The 18046-nt window shown below is 31.5% G+C and overlaps 1 protein-coding gene across 3 annotated transcripts in view; it reads left to right on the top strand.

Annotated features, from left to right (window-relative positions):
* The window catches only part of SYCP2 (synaptonemal complex protein 2), a 69952-nt gene extending 51906 nt beyond the window's left edge, over positions 1–18046 (top strand). For 2 of the 3 annotated variants that reach the window (XM_033186942.1, XM_033186944.1), the window contains 19 exons: positions 192–262; positions 356–413; positions 863–918; positions 1340–1397; positions 1838–2006; positions 4202–4239; positions 4707–4877; positions 6209–6407; positions 7591–7796; positions 11870–12055; positions 12898–12988; positions 13256–13411; positions 13971–14107; positions 15210–15304; positions 15399–15498; positions 15868–15926; positions 16073–16151; positions 16274–16330; positions 17249–18046. In XM_033186942.1, coding sequence (XP_033042833.1) covers positions 192–262; positions 356–413; positions 863–918; positions 1340–1397; positions 1838–2006; positions 4202–4239; positions 4707–4877; positions 6209–6407; positions 7591–7796; positions 11870–12055; positions 12898–12988; positions 13256–13411; positions 13971–14107; positions 15210–15304; positions 15399–15498; positions 15868–15926; positions 16073–16151; positions 16274–16330; positions 17249–17326 — 2064 coding nt within the window. In that variant the 3' untranslated portion in view covers positions 17327–18046. The remainder of the gene's footprint in view (positions 1–191; positions 263–355; positions 414–862; positions 919–1339; positions 1398–1837; positions 2007–4201; positions 4240–4706; positions 4878–6208; positions 6408–7590; positions 7797–11869; positions 12056–12897; positions 12989–13255; positions 13412–13970; positions 14108–15209; positions 15305–15398; positions 15499–15867; positions 15927–16072; positions 16152–16273; positions 16331–17248) is intronic. The other variant, XM_033186943.1, reaches the window with a different exon arrangement.

Below are 18046 nucleotides of genomic sequence, written 5' to 3'. Positions count from 1 at the left end.
ACAGTGTATGAGACCCACATTCTCACTAGCATCTGTTATTGCCTGTCTTTTTGGTACAAACCATTTTAACTGAGGTGAGATGACATCTCAGTTTTTGATTTGCGTTTCTCTGATGATTAGTGCTGTTGAGCATTTTTTCATATACCTGTTATCCATTTAATGATTTTTTTATAACCCTCTTTTGTATTTAGGAAAAAATTCAGAAAAAAAGCTACAGAAAACTGAAGACTACTTTTGTCAGTGTTACTTCTGAATGCCCATTGTAAGTATTTTTTGTAAATAATTTTCATTTTCTTCATATTTGAAGAGACTACATGTTTTTAAGTGGAGCTAATATTTCTCTTCATTTTCACAGGAATGATGTTTACAATTTTAATTTGAACGGAGCCGATGACCCTATCATAAAACTTGGAGTAAGCTAAAAATCAATAGATACTTTGTATTTACTGAGAAGTTACATTGTATTTACCATGCGGTTATTAGATAGTATGTTTTTAATGTGCATCCTCTTACATGCTTTAAGTTTTTTAAGAAATAGGTAATAATATTTTGGATAACCAGCGTATGTATATTTAGGTGGCTTTTTTTTCAATTTTTTTTTTTTTTTTTTGGAATAAGATAGAGAAAAACAAGCAATTGTGGGGTAGAAAGCCTTCACTACCAAGAAAATCACCTTTCTTATTGATGAAAAGTAAAACTCTTATTTTTATTATATTAGTTTTCTTTTCAAATACAAATATTGTAGTAAAGTTAATTTTATGTCAAATCTTATTTTGTGAAGCAAAACTAGATTTTATGTTTATTCCTTTTAATTCTTGTTTGACATTGACAACTCTTTTTTTAATGTTTATTTACAATGCAGATCCAAGAGTTTCAAGCTACAGCTAAAGAAGCCTGTGCGGATAAGTCGATTAGATTGTAGGTATTTTTAATTCGATTAAAATATTCTGATCTTTTTTTTCCTCTTAAATATCTCTTCCCAGTCTTAGGGTTTTTTTTTTTAACAAATGAGAAGAGTGAATTAAAAATGCCAGTTATTATTACTCCCATTATGATTCTGTTACTTCAGCATTTACTCTAAATTAATGTGCAAATTATCATCACTTTGAATATTAGTTGTATCCTAGATCATGAAGCTGAAAAGACTTAGTAGTTCTTTAATCTAACATATAGTTATTTTATAACTGAGGTCAGAGAGGATAAGTGGCTTGGCCAGAATAATATAGCTAATTAGTGAAAGAGTTAAGACTGAAAACGCAGGTCTAATTGTCCATTGTGTGTTGCCTTAAGAAAACAAGTATGAAGGGTATTTTTTAATTAATACATATTTTTGTTTAAGGGTAGGTCCAAGGAATCATGATGAACTTAAATCTTCTGTCAAAACAAAAGATAAAAAAGTAAGTTATAATATCTCAATATGTCTATTAGAAATAGTATTTCTCTTAATTTTTAATGTTAAAGATTATCAAAAACAAGAAAAAAATATTTTGATTGTTTTATTTATGCAACTATCCACATTCCTATTATGAATTTTCTTATTGTCTTTCAGCTATTTGTAATCATCTAATAAAAGAAATGACAAGTTTAGTTTTTTTTCTATATGTACTATTAGGTTATATCTCTCTGGAAGTAAGTTGTTTTAACTTTGAATTAACAACATCAACACCAAAATGCAAATACCACTATCTGATCTGGTTTTCCAAGTGACTTTCTTGGATAGGTTATTAATGCCATCCTAAATTAGGATGTTGTTTTTTGTTGTTGTTTTGGTTTAACTTACCTTGCATGATATAATGAGATGTAGTATTTCTTCATGCATTTCAAACTTTTTTTATAGATTATAACAAATCATCAAAAGAAAAATCTATTTAGTGATACTGAAACAGAGTACAGATGTGATGACAGCAAGACTGATATTAGCTGGCTAAGAGAACCCAAATCAAAACCACAGCTAATAGACTATAGCAGAAAGAAAAATGTGAAGAATCATAAAAGTGGAAAATCAAGTAAGAAATTATCTTTTGGAGAAATGTTGCAAATGATTTCACAATTTATTTCAATTATTTAAAATGCTTTATATAAGCTTATTTTATTTAGACTGTTCATTACTACATACTTTCATGGATAGGACAAAACACTACAATTTTTATGTTTTTTGTTATTTTGGTAATATGGTTATATTTAAATTTTATTTTTAATAGGACCTTAGGGACACAAATAATGATTTATCATAATCCTTGGCTCATGATTCTCATCACTTGTCTACTCATGGCCCAGTATTATCCAGTTATTTAGCTAATTATTGTGAATAATATACCAACTACTCATGAACTCAACACCTTTAAGATCAAGGCTTGAACTTGGACACTAACCTATATATATTTACATGTATTTACATTTATGTGTTTTTGTATAAAATATATATATTTATATGTGTGTATATATTTTTACTAAATATCCCATCTTCTTGCTGCACCCAACATGCATCCTTTTTAAGGAATTTATATAGACACAAAAAATATATCAAAAGGCAAACAATTTTCTTCCAGATTTTTTTTTTTTTTGGCCTAAGTTTTCCACAAAGTATTTTCCTAGAAAGTGGTTTCTGCTTTCTCTTTGTGATAGTGAATCTCTTGAAGTAGTTGGTGTGAGTTTCAGGTATAAGTTTTGGCTAGAGAGAATTACCATTTTCAAAGCTGAACATCAATTTCAATGTTGGCTAAAACAAAGATTTTATATGTTGCATTTTTAAAAGAAGACTTAACTCTGTGATTTTCAATTAAATGTATATTTATTTTAAAGGCATCAGCTTTTATTTTATTTCAGGATTAAAAATAACCAGTAGTTACCTAAAAGTAGAAGTGAATTTTGGCATGTGTTTAGAAATGAAGCTGAATCTTGAAATTTTAGGTGAGAGGTCACCAGATACATTAGCAGGATTATCATATATAAAAGGGAGAGAAGTATGGAATGGCATAGTATAATCAGGGAATGCAGTATTAAGGTATTTGGTACATAGATCATATTTGTGGGAAAATGGTGAAAGGTGAGGCTAGATTGCATCGTAGTCTGAACCTTGAAGCAGCCAAAGATAAATATAATAAGACTCACATGCCCTCAGGGACCATACAGTCTAGTGGGAAGATGTACAAATAAAAACATTTATAACATAAAGTAGAAGATGAGAGATCTCAGGAAGACGTTAGAGGTTAGAATACTGTCATCACTAAATATTTATGAAATTGAAATTCTGTATGAATTCTTTTGTTTAAATTTATTGAACAACTACAAGTTAATGTGTTTGAGTTGACTTATTTCCAAGATTAGAGGACCTTTCTTCCAAAACAGCTTTGCTTCCTTTGCTTGGATAATCTCATTTCTTAGGTTTCAGAGACTATTTGGAAAGATACTTGAAAGGCAAAAAAGGAAAGTGGGACTAAAGCTGCTATCAATAATATGGATAAATCTTATTAACATAGTGATGGATGGAAAATAAATCATAGGATATTATACAGGACATGATATTTTATAAATCTCATTATATCGTTTAGAGATACATATCTGTGTAATAACACTTGTTTTTAAAGCAAGTAACTAAGACCTGCAGGTTTCAGGACAGTAATTACCTTTTAGCAGAAGGGACACAGAGGATGGTATAAGAGAGCATATGTAAGTAGATTCAGCATTATCCACAATCTGGTTCTTAAATTGAGTGGTAGATTTATAGGTGTTAACTTTATAACTTATGTTGACATATTCTCTTATATGTTTAAAAAGTTCTATAAAATAAAGGAGTGGGAGGAAAACTGGCAATTCATATCATACCAAACACTATACAGTAAAAGTTATCAATTCTTGAAAATTACATTTTTAGATGAGTTTAAAGATGGTGCCAATCAGAGATGCGGTGCAGTTGGGCTACTGAAAAGTTCTGGGAAAGGAAAAGCTTCCAAAGTAGTGTATCATTGTGAGGCCAGATTCTTCAGCAGAAGGGGTGAGGAGAAGATTATGGTGTCAGGAGGGCTGGTATCCTGGTGGCCTGAAGCCACATGGAGGTTCACTTATTAAATGCTAACAAATGCTTTAAAAACTTAACTGTTTTTTATTATTTTAATTTAAATATGCTGAAATGATGTTCTAATAAATTTAATGCCCATTCTTATCTACTGTGAAAATTTAACCTTATTTTTCTGAATTGCAGGATCATCCTTGGAAAAGGGACAACCAAGCTCTAAAATGGTAAGCCAAGAAGTTTGTGTTCAAACATCCCTTTACAATTACTTTTTCTTGTCATATGAAAATAATTCATCATCTCATAATTTTATCCTTGTTATCAGTTATGTGTTTTATGTACTTGTTCCTCCTTTTGCACACTTTCTCCTGACTTATTTCTTTTTAAATCACATTGGCCTTTATTTGACTCCATTTTATTCTGTGCTTTTAGGTATTTTTTTAAATCTCTTTTACTTCAGTTAGATAGTATATATCAGGCTTCTCAGGGATTTAATGGTAGGGATACAGACATAGTAAAGAAGGTAACTGGAATGGGAAGATAAAATCCATTAATTTAAAGTATGTTAATCAAGAATCGTTCTTACAAATATTTTACGTAAAGCTTGTCACAGTGCCAATTTTATAGCAAATTGCTTGTATTTCTTGTGCCTCAAATATTGATCTAATGGTATTCAGGAATTTTTTTCCTAAAGACACCCAGTAAAAATATCACCAAAAAGATGGACAAGACAGTTCCGGAAGGAAGAATCAGACTTCCACGAAAAGCAACCAAAACAAAAAAGAATTATAAAGATCTCTCAAATTCAGAATCAGAGTGTGAACAAGAATTTTCACATTCATTTAAAGAGAACTTGCTAGTAAAGGTAAATACAGTTCAGATTAATTTCTAAAAGCCTCTTAAAATATTAAACATATCTTTTTGTAAAAAATGTCAAATTTATCTTGTTACTTCTTAAGAGTTAACTTCCTATGTGACAAAATTTAATAATTCTAGAAATTTGTCCTTAGGCAATAGTTGGCATTTTTGTTATAAAAAAGATGTCTGCATCTAGTGAAATTATAACCTTATGATAGTATCTTTGAAATGGAGAAGTACTTAATCTTCTAAAATTAGGCTTTAATAAAGTATAGCATGGAGAAGTTGTCCATCTGTTGAGTGAAAGCAAAATATTGGTGTCTGAGGTTCTTCTCACACACTGGCTCACCTGTCACCATCCCTGACTTCTTCCTTAATGTCTCATAATGTCCAGACACTTTCCCAGTCACCTGTTCTTGAAAGCAAAGTTATTTATTTGTCTGGCAGTCCATCATCTATAGAAGTAATGAGATGTCAGTATAATTTCATTTTTTCATCAATATTCAATAGTTTTCTGTAACTCCGATTATGGGAAAAATATATATACTTACATATATTACTATATATAGTAACCACTGTACATATACACATATAGTGCATGTGTATAGTATATAAATATATGTAGTGCTTACAATGTGCCAGCTGCTATATTAAGCACTTTACAGATTTAATGTCTTAAAATCTCATAAGTACTATAGGTAATTAGTACTATTACTGTCATCCCATTTTACAACTGAGAAAATTGAGGCTCAGAGAGAAGGAGCTTGCTCAAGGTCACACAACTAGGAAGTGGTAGATCTAGGATATGAAACCAGAGAGTCTCGCACTAAAGACAGGTTTCTGACCAGTACAGTGTGCTGATTTGACGTCATAAACTTCCATCTCTTCTTGTTCGCAATCTTGTTATCTCTTACCCAAAAGACTTTAAAGACTTCCTAATTTTCTATCACTTTTTTTTTTTTGAGACACAACCTCGCTCTGTCACTGGGCTGGAGTGCAGTGGTGTGATCTTGGCTCACTGCAACCTCCGCCTCCCGTGTTCAAGTGATTCTCCTGCCTCAGTCTGCCTAGTAGCTGGGCTAATCTTCTTTGAACCCTCAAAGAAGGCTATTTGTATCTCTTAAGATATTTATTATAGTAAATGTATTATATTCTCCTGGGAATTTGTCTTATGGCTTCTAGTATATTAGAAAGTCTTTCACTACTCATATCTAGGTCCTTGTTGTACCTGTATGTGGTAATATACAACCTTTAATAAATATTTGAATATCATTTTTTATGTGTCCAAGTGTAAATATTTGTACTTGAGTATAATTTGAAAGTTATTGATACATTTAGGAGGAGAATATCCATTCCAGAATGAAAACCGTAAAGCTACCCAAGAAACAACAGAAAGTCTTCAGTGCTGAAACAGAAAAGGAACTATCAAAACACTGGAAAAACTCATGTCTACTAAAAGATACTATACGAGATAATTGCCTTGACTTATCTCCTAGATCTTTATCTGGCAGTCCATCATCTATAGAAGTAACGAGATGTCAGTAATAACTTCGTTCTTTCTTTACTTGAATATTCAATAGTTTTCTATAACTCTAATTATAGGAAAATACAATTTTGAGGGGCATTTGTGATTATAGTACTTAAAACTTCATTGTTAAGCTAGTTAATGCTAGTAACTTGACTTTTGATAACATGGGAACAATGCTACTAAGATACTGAAGTTTTTCATGTTAGGAAGTTAAAGATCAAATGCTTTAATGTGGAAAATATTTAGTCACAAATTGTAACTTGAAATCTTAAATACTTAATTTTAATATGCTTTTTTAGCTCAATATATATTTAATAACATGAGAATTTAGGGATAATTCTGTTTTTTCTATTTATATTTCATTGACAAAAGTCCAAGGAATATCTTGGACCCACAGTGGATTAATACTGTATACAGTTGAGGTTTTGCTTTTACTTTTAAATAATTGGTAAAGAAAAATTCATATTCTTTGGAGCCCTGGTATATGTGTATGCCTACTAGTATAGAAAGTATGAGCTTGCCCTTTTTATACCATTTTTGTTTCCTTGCAAGGACATTTTGAAGCATTTCTAAATGCTAATCATTTCAGTTAAAATGCAAGACTTAGTTAGTATACTTCTGCTTCCTCTAAAGTAGCTATTGTGTTCTCAGTACTAAGGACCACTATAAAATTTCATATAAGCACATACTCAGAAGACAGATGTATATGCTCTGATTTGATCTGAAAATTGTCTGAGGATTTATTTATATTAAGATTTATTCCAGCAATAAATTTTCCAATTTTTATGTGAAAGATGTAGAGCAGATGATTTCTCAAGGCTTTTTCAATCATAAAATTTTGTTACATTAATATACAACACTATCAGCTATGATGTCAAAATACTCAAGATAATAATTAGGTTGATCCTTATATTTCAGGTCATACTGTAGATATTTTTGTTGGAAAATGTTTTGAAAGTTCTTGTGGTTACAAGTACATTTTAAATTCAGCCATTATTGTTTTTCAGTCTTATAAATATTTTAAATATAACTTGGTTTTAAGTTTTTTAAAAGGTATCCTTTTTTATAGGCAAGATTTGAAGATTTGACAAATCTTTATATTCTTAGAATTTAAATTAATCATGCTATTTCTAAAGCAGACATCAATGATAGCGCTTGCCATCTGTTTTCTTGTGTTTTTGATGCAATGTAGGTGTAGAGAAAATAACAGAAAAGGATTTTACTCAGGATTATGACTGCATAACAAAATCTATATCACCTTATCCAAAAACTTCATCACTTGAATCCTTAAATAGTAACAGTGGAGTTGGAGGTACAATAAAGTCACCCAAAAACAATGAGAAAAACTTCCTGTGTGCAAGTGAAAGTTGTTCACCAATTCCACGACCACTGTTTTTGGTGAGAATGTATATACATTTTTTTCTTTATCAGATATATCTGAAGGTAGTAAGTCATTTTCCCTATCTTAATCGGATACACATTGCTTGTCTATTTAAGGTTTTGGGTTTAGTCTAGGGTCTTGGGGGAGAGGGACATAATGACAAGAGAGAGATAGTTGCCAGTCTTGATGAACCTAACAGACAATAAATATATAGCTATACAGGAGGAAGATTGTGGTAGCAGGAGAGTACAGTAGTTTCTCATTGATAATATTAAGAAATTGTAGAAATAAACAATTCATATGTTTAACATTGTGTGCCATTCTGAATAGGGTGATGAAATCTTGAGCCATCCATTCTGTCCCTCCTGGGACGTGAATCAACCCTTTGTCCAGTGTATCCATGCTGTATATCCTACCTGCCTGTTAGTCACATAGTAGCCATCTTGGTGATCAGATCAACCGTAGGGGTATTGCAGAGCTTGTGTTAAAGTAACCCTTATTTTACTTAACAATACCGCCAAAGGTTAAGAGTATTGATGCTGACAATTCAGATGGGCCAAAGAAAAGCCATAAAATATTCCTTTAAGTGAAACGGTGAATATTCTGTGCTTAATAAGGAACCAAAAATAAGGTATGTTGAAGTTGCTAAGATCTATGGTAAGAATGAATCTTCTTTCTATGAAATTAGGAAAAAGAAATTTGTGCATAGTATAATAGGGTTAGGTACTATCCATGGTTTCAGAAGGGTCTACTATATTTTAAGAAGAAATGGTACATATAATTTGATACATAGATGAGGAAGAATGAAGAATTTCTTTTCAACATATATTTACTTTTTATATTCCTACCATTTACCTGTTAAACTTCCTTTACACTGTTTTCAACTGAATTGTCCATTTACTTTGTCAACATGTAATTTTTGTAACTAAAGGTTATTAAAGGCCATAGACTTTATGGTGAAATCTGAAAGAAGTACTTGCATTGCAAGAATAAGCATATTCAGATCTAGAAAATGTATGTAGTTCTAATGTGTAGAACAATTAATAGTATCTCTTAGGAAGTGATCATTCCTACTACAAAACTCTTATCTGTACTCTGTATAGTAATCACCCCTTATTCTCAGGGAATACATTCCAAGACCCCCCCACAATGGATGCCTGAAATGGAGGATAGTACTGAACCCTATATATACTATCTTTTTTTCCTATACATACATACCTATGATTGTTTAATTTATACATTAACTTATAAATATGCAATTTATAAGTTATTACAATGACAAAACAGAACAACTATACCAATACAGCATCACTACTCTTGCTTTTGGATTATTTGCTTTTGCATTATTTAGTAAAATAAGGGTTACTTGAGCACTGCAATATCTCCAGTCAATCTGATAACTGAGATGGCTATTACTTGACTTAACAGGCAGCATATACAGCATAGATATGCTGGACAAAGTGATGATTTTTGGATCCCAGGCAGGACAGCAGAATGGCCAGAGATTTCATGGCACCACACAGAATGGTGCACAATTTGAAACTTATAAATGATTTCTGGAATTTTTCATTTAATATTTTTGGGCTATGGTTGAGCATGAGTTACTGAAACCCTGGAAAGCAAAACTGCAGCTAAGGGGGACCATTGTGTGTCAGACAGATAAAAGTGGAACTATGCTGTTTAAAGTCGAGGTAGGAGATCTAAACCCTAGATCTACCTAGCCTCCCTCACCTCCTTCCCTCAAATAATCCCCAAGGCATATTTTCAAAACTGAGTTTCTACAGACCACAATTTGAAACCCATTTTCACACTAGTGAAATTCACACAAATTCTCCTGTGATCCTTTATCAGTATAGTCGGCCCTCCATATCTGTGGGTTCCACATCTGTGGATTCAACCACAGACAACACTATATATTTTTTATTGTGTCTGTATTGAACATGTACAGACTATTTTTCTTGTCACCATTTCCTAAACAATACATATAACAACTAAGAGTATTTACATTGTATTAGGGTAGCATAAGTAATTTAGAGATTACTTATGTATATGGGAGGATGTGTATAGGTTATATGCAAATACTGAACCATTTTGTATCACAGATTTGAACATCTTCTGATTTTGATATCCACAGGAGGTCCTAGAACCAATCCCAGTGTTTCTGTCATTCTCATTTGCCCCACATCCTTGAATCCCGTCAGTGTGCCCCCTTGCAAAATCTCCAAACCTAGGTAATCCCCACCCATCATCTTTGATGCTACTCTGCATTAGATGGAATTTTAATAGTTATATTCATTGGCTGGACACTCATGAGACATTCCCCCCATGCTTCCCCTTTACTGTCAACTCTTAATAAGGTGTTGGAAATTTGCTTTATGCAGTAGTTGAACCTGCTTACACTCTCAACACTGCTATGAGATAGTGCTCATTTCTCTACAGTTTTAACTAACTAGGTGTTATCAGATGTTTCTGCTTTTGCCAGTCTGGTAAGCATAAAGTTGTGTCTTTAATTGGCATTTTTCTAACTCATGGCATCAATGAGTATTTTCACATGATTTTGGCCATTTTGTGAATTCCCTGTTTTCTTATTTTTAAATTGCACTGTTTGATTTTTCTTAAAAATTTGTATGAGTTCTTAATATATTCTGGATATTCTTTATTTGTTGTATATGATGGAAAGATTCTTTTCCTACTATGTATATTTTCACTTAATTACACAACTTCCCTATGACAAAAGATAGGATATAATCAAATTTACCAATCTTTTGGGTTGTTCAAGAAATCTTCCCCTAAGCTATTGTCACAAAAATATTTTCTTATAAAAATATTAGTTTTGATTTTTAAATTTTAGGTTTGAGTCTCTCCAGGCTTTCTTTTTCATATGGATATCAAATTAGTGCAATATCAGGAGTGGAATAATCTTAATTTAGTCATAGGCCGGTGATCACATGGGCCTAGATTAGGCACTATTAGATTTTACTGTTTACTGGCCTGTTTATCTGTCTCTGTGCTAATACCACCATTGCTTTAATTAGGGTCATTTTACATTTATAGGGTGTCACATACCCCCTGCCCCACCATTCTTCAGAATTCTTTTGGCCCTTTACTGATTCATATACATTTTAGAATTCATTTGTCTAAGGGAAGAATTGCCATTTTTCAATATTGATATTGATCTTTCTTAGCTAAACATCATTTATCTCTCCAGTTTTTCATCTTATTTCCTACAAAGCTGGACAAAGACTTCTACAAAGGAAATTATGCACCTTGTTGGATTAATTCTTAAGTATCTTATGGGTCTTCTTTTTGCTGTATTAAAAAAAATCAGACCTTTTTTTTTTTTTTTTTTTTTTTTTTTGAGACGGAGTCTCACTCTGTCGCCCAGGCTGGAGTGCAGTGGCCGGATCTCAGCTCACTGCAAGCTCCGCCTCCCGGGTTTATGCCATTCTCTCGCCTCAGCCTCCCGAGTAGCTGGGACTACAGGCGCCCGCCACATCGCCCGGCTAATTTTTTGTATTTTTTTTAGTAGAGACGGGGTTTCACCATGTTAGCCAGGATGGTCTCGATCTCCTGACCTCGTGATCCACCCGTCTCGGCCTCCCAAAGTGCTGGGATTACAGGCAGACCTTTTTTTAAAAATTACATTTTCTGAGTTTTAAAATTTTTATATAGAAAAACTACTGGTTGTTTTATCTCCAACAACCTTGCTGAATTTTATCATAATTGCCTAGATTCTCTTGGCTTTTCTGTATAGACAGCCATATAAACTGTTACACATAAAGATTGGAACAGAAAATGCAAAAAAAAAATTCTTATTCATGTTCTTGTTAAGGTGGCTTTGACCTCTGGAGCATAGAAACTGTACTAGCAGGGATCCTTATCTACAGGTTTTGGTCATCAAAGTAACAATCTACTTGCCTAAGGATTTTTTATTTTCAGTTATGAATTGAAATTGAATTTTTGCAGGGAATTAGGTAGTTTTGAAGTTTTGCTTTAATGTTTTGTATTATGTTTATGTTCAACTCTTTTTGAGGGGGGGCTTGAACAATTTTGTAACTACTTTTGGGTTTTTGTATGTCTTCATTCATAGCCCAGACATACTCCAACTAAGAGTAATACTATTGTAAATAGAAAAAAAAAAAGTCCTCTGGTACTTACACAAGAAACACAAAACCATAACAGCTATTCAGACGCAAGCAGTTATAGTTCAGAAAAACGGTTTATGGAAATTGAATCTCCAAACATCAATGAAAATTATATACAAAGCAAAAGAGAGGTAAGGTACTATAACTTATAAATTTTCCTTAAACTACAATAGTTCTTGTAAGACTCAGATTACTGACCTTTAGTGGTAATTCTAGTATTTTAATGCCTTTCAACTGTTATTACCTGCAAATCTGATTTTCAAAGTATATAGAATGGCTTGATCATAGAAAAATATTTTTTGATAGAAAAAAGTTGAAACTTTTAAAATGGGAGTAGTAAGGTCTTAAATAGTGAGGATATCACTGCTGAACTCCGGGTTGCATATTTATAATTGGCACTTTCTGGTTTCATGAATATATAGGTATTTGGTTGAACTTCCTGCCACCGTAAAAGCCTATCCATCCATCAATAAAAATATTTTAATAACCTGTAAAACATAGAAAATCAAGACAATTTTACAACTTGGAGAGGGCTGGGATTTGAGCTAGACCTAAGTGGATGGGTAGGTATATGTAGATTAAGTGGAGAAAAATCAGTAACCTATGTAAAGGTTACTAAGTAAAAAAACCTGTATATTCAAATAGTATAAGGTTAGATGTGAAAGATTGGTTTGAAAGAAGAATAGTTTAAACTTTAGTTTTCTGTGGCTCCTCATTTCCTGACTCAAAGAAATGAAAAGCAGGAATAGAAAAAAAGTAGCTCACATCACAGCTATTACAAGAAGATTGAGGTCAACTTAGAATCAAGGTTAACACATGGTAAATATTAGAGATGAAAAGGAAGGGATAGAAACACTCTGAGAAATAATTGACAGCATTTAAAATTATTGGCTTTTGGGTTTGAGAAAGAGGATGAAATGTGAATCGAAACATATTTACAGAATTATTTTCTAATTTCTAATACATATTTTAGGAAAGTCATTCAGCATCTTCATTATCCAAGTCTAGTGAAGGAAGAGAGAAAACGTGGTTTGACATGCCCTGTGATGCTACTCATGTATCAGGTTTGTAGTCATAGTCTTGCTTTTTAAAAAATGATTACTGAAATGCTGCATGATATTTCATCTAAAGGAATTACGTATTTTTAAGTCATACCATTATTCAACTTAATGGAAAAAGAAAATAAGTAAACTAGGTAGAATTGAATGCATAATTACCTAAAACGTAATAAAAATACTTAGTGGAAACAAAGGCTTTTTAAAATAAAAGCAAGAAAATATTAGGTATTTTTAATGAAAATGGTAGCATTTTTAACTTTCTTTATTCCTAAGGCCCCACTCAACATCTTGGTCGCAAACGGATATACATAGAAGATAATCTGAGTAGTTCCAATGAAGTAGAAATGGAAGTGAAAGGAGAAAGGAGAGCAAACTTGCTTCCCAAAAAACTGTGTAAAATTGAAGATGCAGATCATCATATCCACAAAAGTAGGTAGATCAGTAGCCTGTATCAAAATGCAGTTATTTGGAAGGTGGTTCTTATATTTTGAATGAGTCTATTTAGAAAACAAATCACAGACAACTTCAGATATGTCCAAGATGGATGATGCTTTATTGCAAAGTTCACATTTATATGAATAATTGTTGTAGTAAGGGTCTTATATACCCATAGATCTCCCTCATCATTCTATCACTTATTATCACATTTAGGTTTTACTAGAGTATGAATTTACTGATGTGCTAGTACCTCATTAAATACTTAACAATAATGTGGAACTAGTTTAAAAGCAGTTAAGAAATAATCCATAAATGTTCCAGCTTAAAGTAGTCATTTCTGCTGTAATAGCCATACCAAAAAGTTTGTTTTATAAATCAGAATAATCTCATTTTTAAATTAAAAAAACATAAGGAACTCTTCTGCCTTTGATTTCATAATCCGTAGGTTTCACATAGATTCAGAAAATAAGATTTTGTTTTTAGCCTAATTACAAGGCTAAATTTACAGTAATGCATATTTTAACTTCAGCAGATTGTTTTTATTTTTTAGTGTCTGAAAGTATATCTTCATTATCAACAAATGACTTTTCTATTCCTTGGGAGACCTGGCAAAATGAATTTGCAGGTATAGAGATGACTTATGAGACTTATGAGAGGCTCAATTCAGAATTTAAGAGAAGGAATAATGTGAGTTATTCTTTAAATTATGATTTATACCCAATAATATAATAATATGCCACACTTTCGACTAGACCATTGGCTTGTTGGATCCTTTGGCAACAAAATATCCATTCATGAAACCAACTTTCCTTATATGTGAATACTTGGAACAAAATCTGTATATTATCCATATTCTTTCTTTTGCTACTACTTTTTTCTCTTTTGTCCTATTTTCCTTTTCAATTTAATGTTTTGGCTTTTCTATGATTTTTCTTTTTTTACTGGACAGTTTTCTTTTCATGCTACTTTTCAAGACATTTTTTATCTCATGGAGGTGACCATTAATGAAGGTAGTATAGTATAAAGAATAAGCAGCTGCAGTCAGAGAAATACCATTTCACTTTGTTTTACTAGTTCTGTATTATACTTACGTAGTGTTAGTTTTTGAGGTTCCAGTGAGATAATGCAAAAATGCTGTTTAAAACAATTTTTAATTATTGGTGATATTTTTCTGCCTATCTCTTTCACATGCCTCTATTTGGAATCAATAGCTTTTTATGCCCTCCTTTGAATAAAAGATTTTTTTGGCACAGGTTATCAACCCCAACCCCCCGCCCCTGCAGTCTTGCTTTCCTTTCTCCTATATTCAGGGTTAAAATTAGAATTTGCTTGTTTTTTCTCTTCTTTTTTTTTTTTGCCCAGGGTCAACCTAATCTGAATAGAGAAGCTTTGACTTATATATTCAAATGTAGCTACAGATACATATTAGAATATATGTTTTTGTGAAAAAAAATGGTTTTAAAAAATTCTGAGTGTGACTTTTAGGCTGTGTCTTTGAAGAGAATTATGACCATCAGCATTTTGGTAAATACTGTAGAGTATGGTGTTCTTATGAAAACAGTTGAGGAGTAATTCAACCCTTAGTCAAAGACTTACTGATGGAGTTAAATAAGTTCACTCAGAGCAGTGTCTATTAACACTTCAGTTTAAATAACTGAGTTTTTTAATGTTTCACTTTTCCAAGTTCTTAGTAATTTACATTTCATGGAAAATGATCTGCTCTTACTGTAGTCTTGGTTATATTGTTATTTTGTAAGGATATTTTAAGTTTAAAATGAGTATTTTTCAGATCCGACATAAAATGTTGAGTTATTTTACTACGCAACATTGGAAAACAGCTCAACAACATCTGAGAACAATGAATCATCAAAGTCAGGACTGTAGGTCTGTAATACAAATCTGTTCTGAAGACTTTTGAATGCTACATATTCTGAATGCTACAGTTTTTAAAATTAATCTCATTTTGTTTCTGTAATAGGATTAAAAACCTTGATAAATTCCAATTCATTATCATAGAGGAGCTGGAGAATTTTGAAAAAGATTCACAGTCTTTAAAAGATTTGGAAAAGGAATTTGTGGTTTGTTACTTTTAAAAATTTTTTAAAAATAAGTTTAAAACCTTGTTTTTAAAGAGCTATACTTGGAAAAACTTTCTTTTTTGGGAGCACATCCTAAAGCTTTTTGTTCAGAAAATAATTTAGTTTTATCTTAGTTTTGAAGTACAAACTTAAATTTATGATGAATATCTTTGATAAATGAGAAATCCTGAGAGATTTTACTTTCAATTTTATTTTAATTTGAAAGAGTGTGTGACATCTGGAATATTCTTAACATATAGCCATACTGTTTATTTAAATTTGTAATAATAAAAATAGAGTAATTCTACTGTTGGATTTTAATTTTTAATAATATTAAAGTTTAACTGGATTTTATACCTTACAATGTAGGACTTTTGGGAAAAGATATTTCAGAAGTTCAGTGCATATCAAAAAAGTGAACAACAGAGGTTAGTATGACATTCTTAATGACTATAATCTTTGAAATTAGATTTTTAAATTAATACATTTCTATTTGAAAACTTATGAATACTATATTATAGCACTCTGAATTATTGATAAATATAAAGTTAATTCTTATTATTTTACTTGTTAGGCTTCATCTTTTGAAAACTTCATTGGCTAAAAGTGTCTTCTGTACTACTGATAATGAAGAAACTATTTTTACATCTGAGGTATACATTTTATGCTTTTTATAGGTAACCTTTCTTGATTACAAAAAGAATTTGTTAATCTAACTTTGCTGTGAAAACTTTATGGTAAATTTCCTGGGTGAAATATATTTACTTTTTTACAGATGTGTTTGATGAAAGAAGATATGAAAGTGCTGCAAGACAGGCTTCTTAAGGACATGGTAAGTCAACTGACTTTTGTTTTTGATTTTTTTTGTTTCTGCTTTTATGTCTTTCTTTTTCTTTTTGGGTTGAGAGAAGATAGTTTTAGCCCAATTACTTTTAGTTCTTTAAATAATGGGAGCATATTTATATGAAAGAATGGGGGTAATTTAAACAGGCCCTCCTAAGGAATAAAAGAGAATATCAATTTGCAAATTGAAAAATTAGCTGAAAGAATGACTTGTTTGCAGTTTCTAAACACTGTGTACTGCAGCAGGCCTCTGTCCTGCTCTGTCTTCTGAAGGAGAAAATATGGCAGGACAAAACTCCCAAAAAGTCTGTAGTTTAGTAGAAGAATTATTGTCTCTTTGGACAAGATGTCATTTACTTAGATTTGAGGATAAAATTAGTTTACTTTCCAATGGCCTAGCAGACCAGCAGCTGCATTCTGGGGGGGAAACATGGACCTGGGAAGGAACTAAAGGTACTGCTTTAAGTGATAATGTCTTTGGAGTTTTCTTAAAGATGAAAGGCATTTTTAAGTACACTGATCTTTGTATACACAGTATATTAATGTACTTACAAAATTTTAATATGAACCTCAATATGCTGACATAGACATAGGATCAAGATGTTGTGGCTAAGCTAGTTTAGCTTCAAGCAAAAAAGAAACAACTAGGTTGATCCTTGTTGAAATTGTTTTCTAGACTTTTTATTTTACTCTCTTCCTTTAAAAATTGAATCTAAATTTCACTGATTTGGGGCTTTAAAAGATTAGAGCCCTCTCTCAACTGATTGTCTCGAATATCAGTAATGATCACAGAATTCTGTAGATATCTAGATATAGATCTGTTAGAATGCAATATCTTCATGAAAGAAGTTGTTTTATAACAACTTGAATTTTTTTCTAAGTGTGATTTTTTTTTTCTTGGCCATAGCTAGAAGAGGAGCTTCTTAATGTACGCAGAGAACTGATGTCAGTATTCATGTCTCATGAAAAAAATGTTAATGTGTGAAATCTAGTTTTTATCAACATATTTTATCTAATTATTCTTATCTGTGTATAACCGAGGAAATAAGAGTAGTCTTACAAAGAGAAAAATATACATGTTACCCAAGCAAGTGTACCCTTTATAGGAACCCTCAAAATTAAAAAAAAAAAGTCTTTTAATGGATGAGAAAGACCCACTATAACATGATTCCAAGCCCAGAAGACTTCTGTCTATACACTATTATTTTTTAATTTTGGAGATGAAAGCTTCAAGAAACTTTTTGAGTTAATTATACTCATAAAATGAGTTTATTTAATAAATTAAATTTTATTGTGTAAAATGTATTACATAAAATGTATTTTTGAATCAATGCAGTTTGGGGATGAATATAATTAAAATGTTTAATAGCTTAGAATTCAACTAATAAAAATTTAGCCACACTTACAAGGGGGAGGAAGTCCCTAATTTAAAATGTATACCTGAGTGGTAGATCAGTACTTTCAGCACACTGTTGGAAACATTTATTCAGTTATGGCTCTGGCCTAAAAAAGCTACTACATTGCCTAAATATGTTAATTCAATATAGAAGTCCTATTTCATAAGCAGGCTGTTTGACAAATACTTGTAGTCATTGTAATATCTTGCTAGATTAATTTATAAAAATGAGTATACATTTGATTTGCTTTTAATGAAGTTGAAATAAAAGCTTATGTCACTTGAATAAATATAAATCATCATATTCCT

The sequence above is a fragment of the Trachypithecus francoisi genome, unplaced genomic scaffold (assembly GCF_009764315.1).
Source record: "Trachypithecus francoisi isolate TF-2019V2 unplaced genomic scaffold, Tfra_2.0 Lachesis_group21, whole genome shotgun sequence".
Lineage (NCBI taxonomy): Eukaryota > Metazoa > Chordata > Mammalia > Primates > Cercopithecidae > Trachypithecus > Trachypithecus francoisi.
The sequence above is the reverse complement of the archived record's forward strand: the minus strand, read 5'-3'. Positions and strand labels throughout refer to the sequence as shown.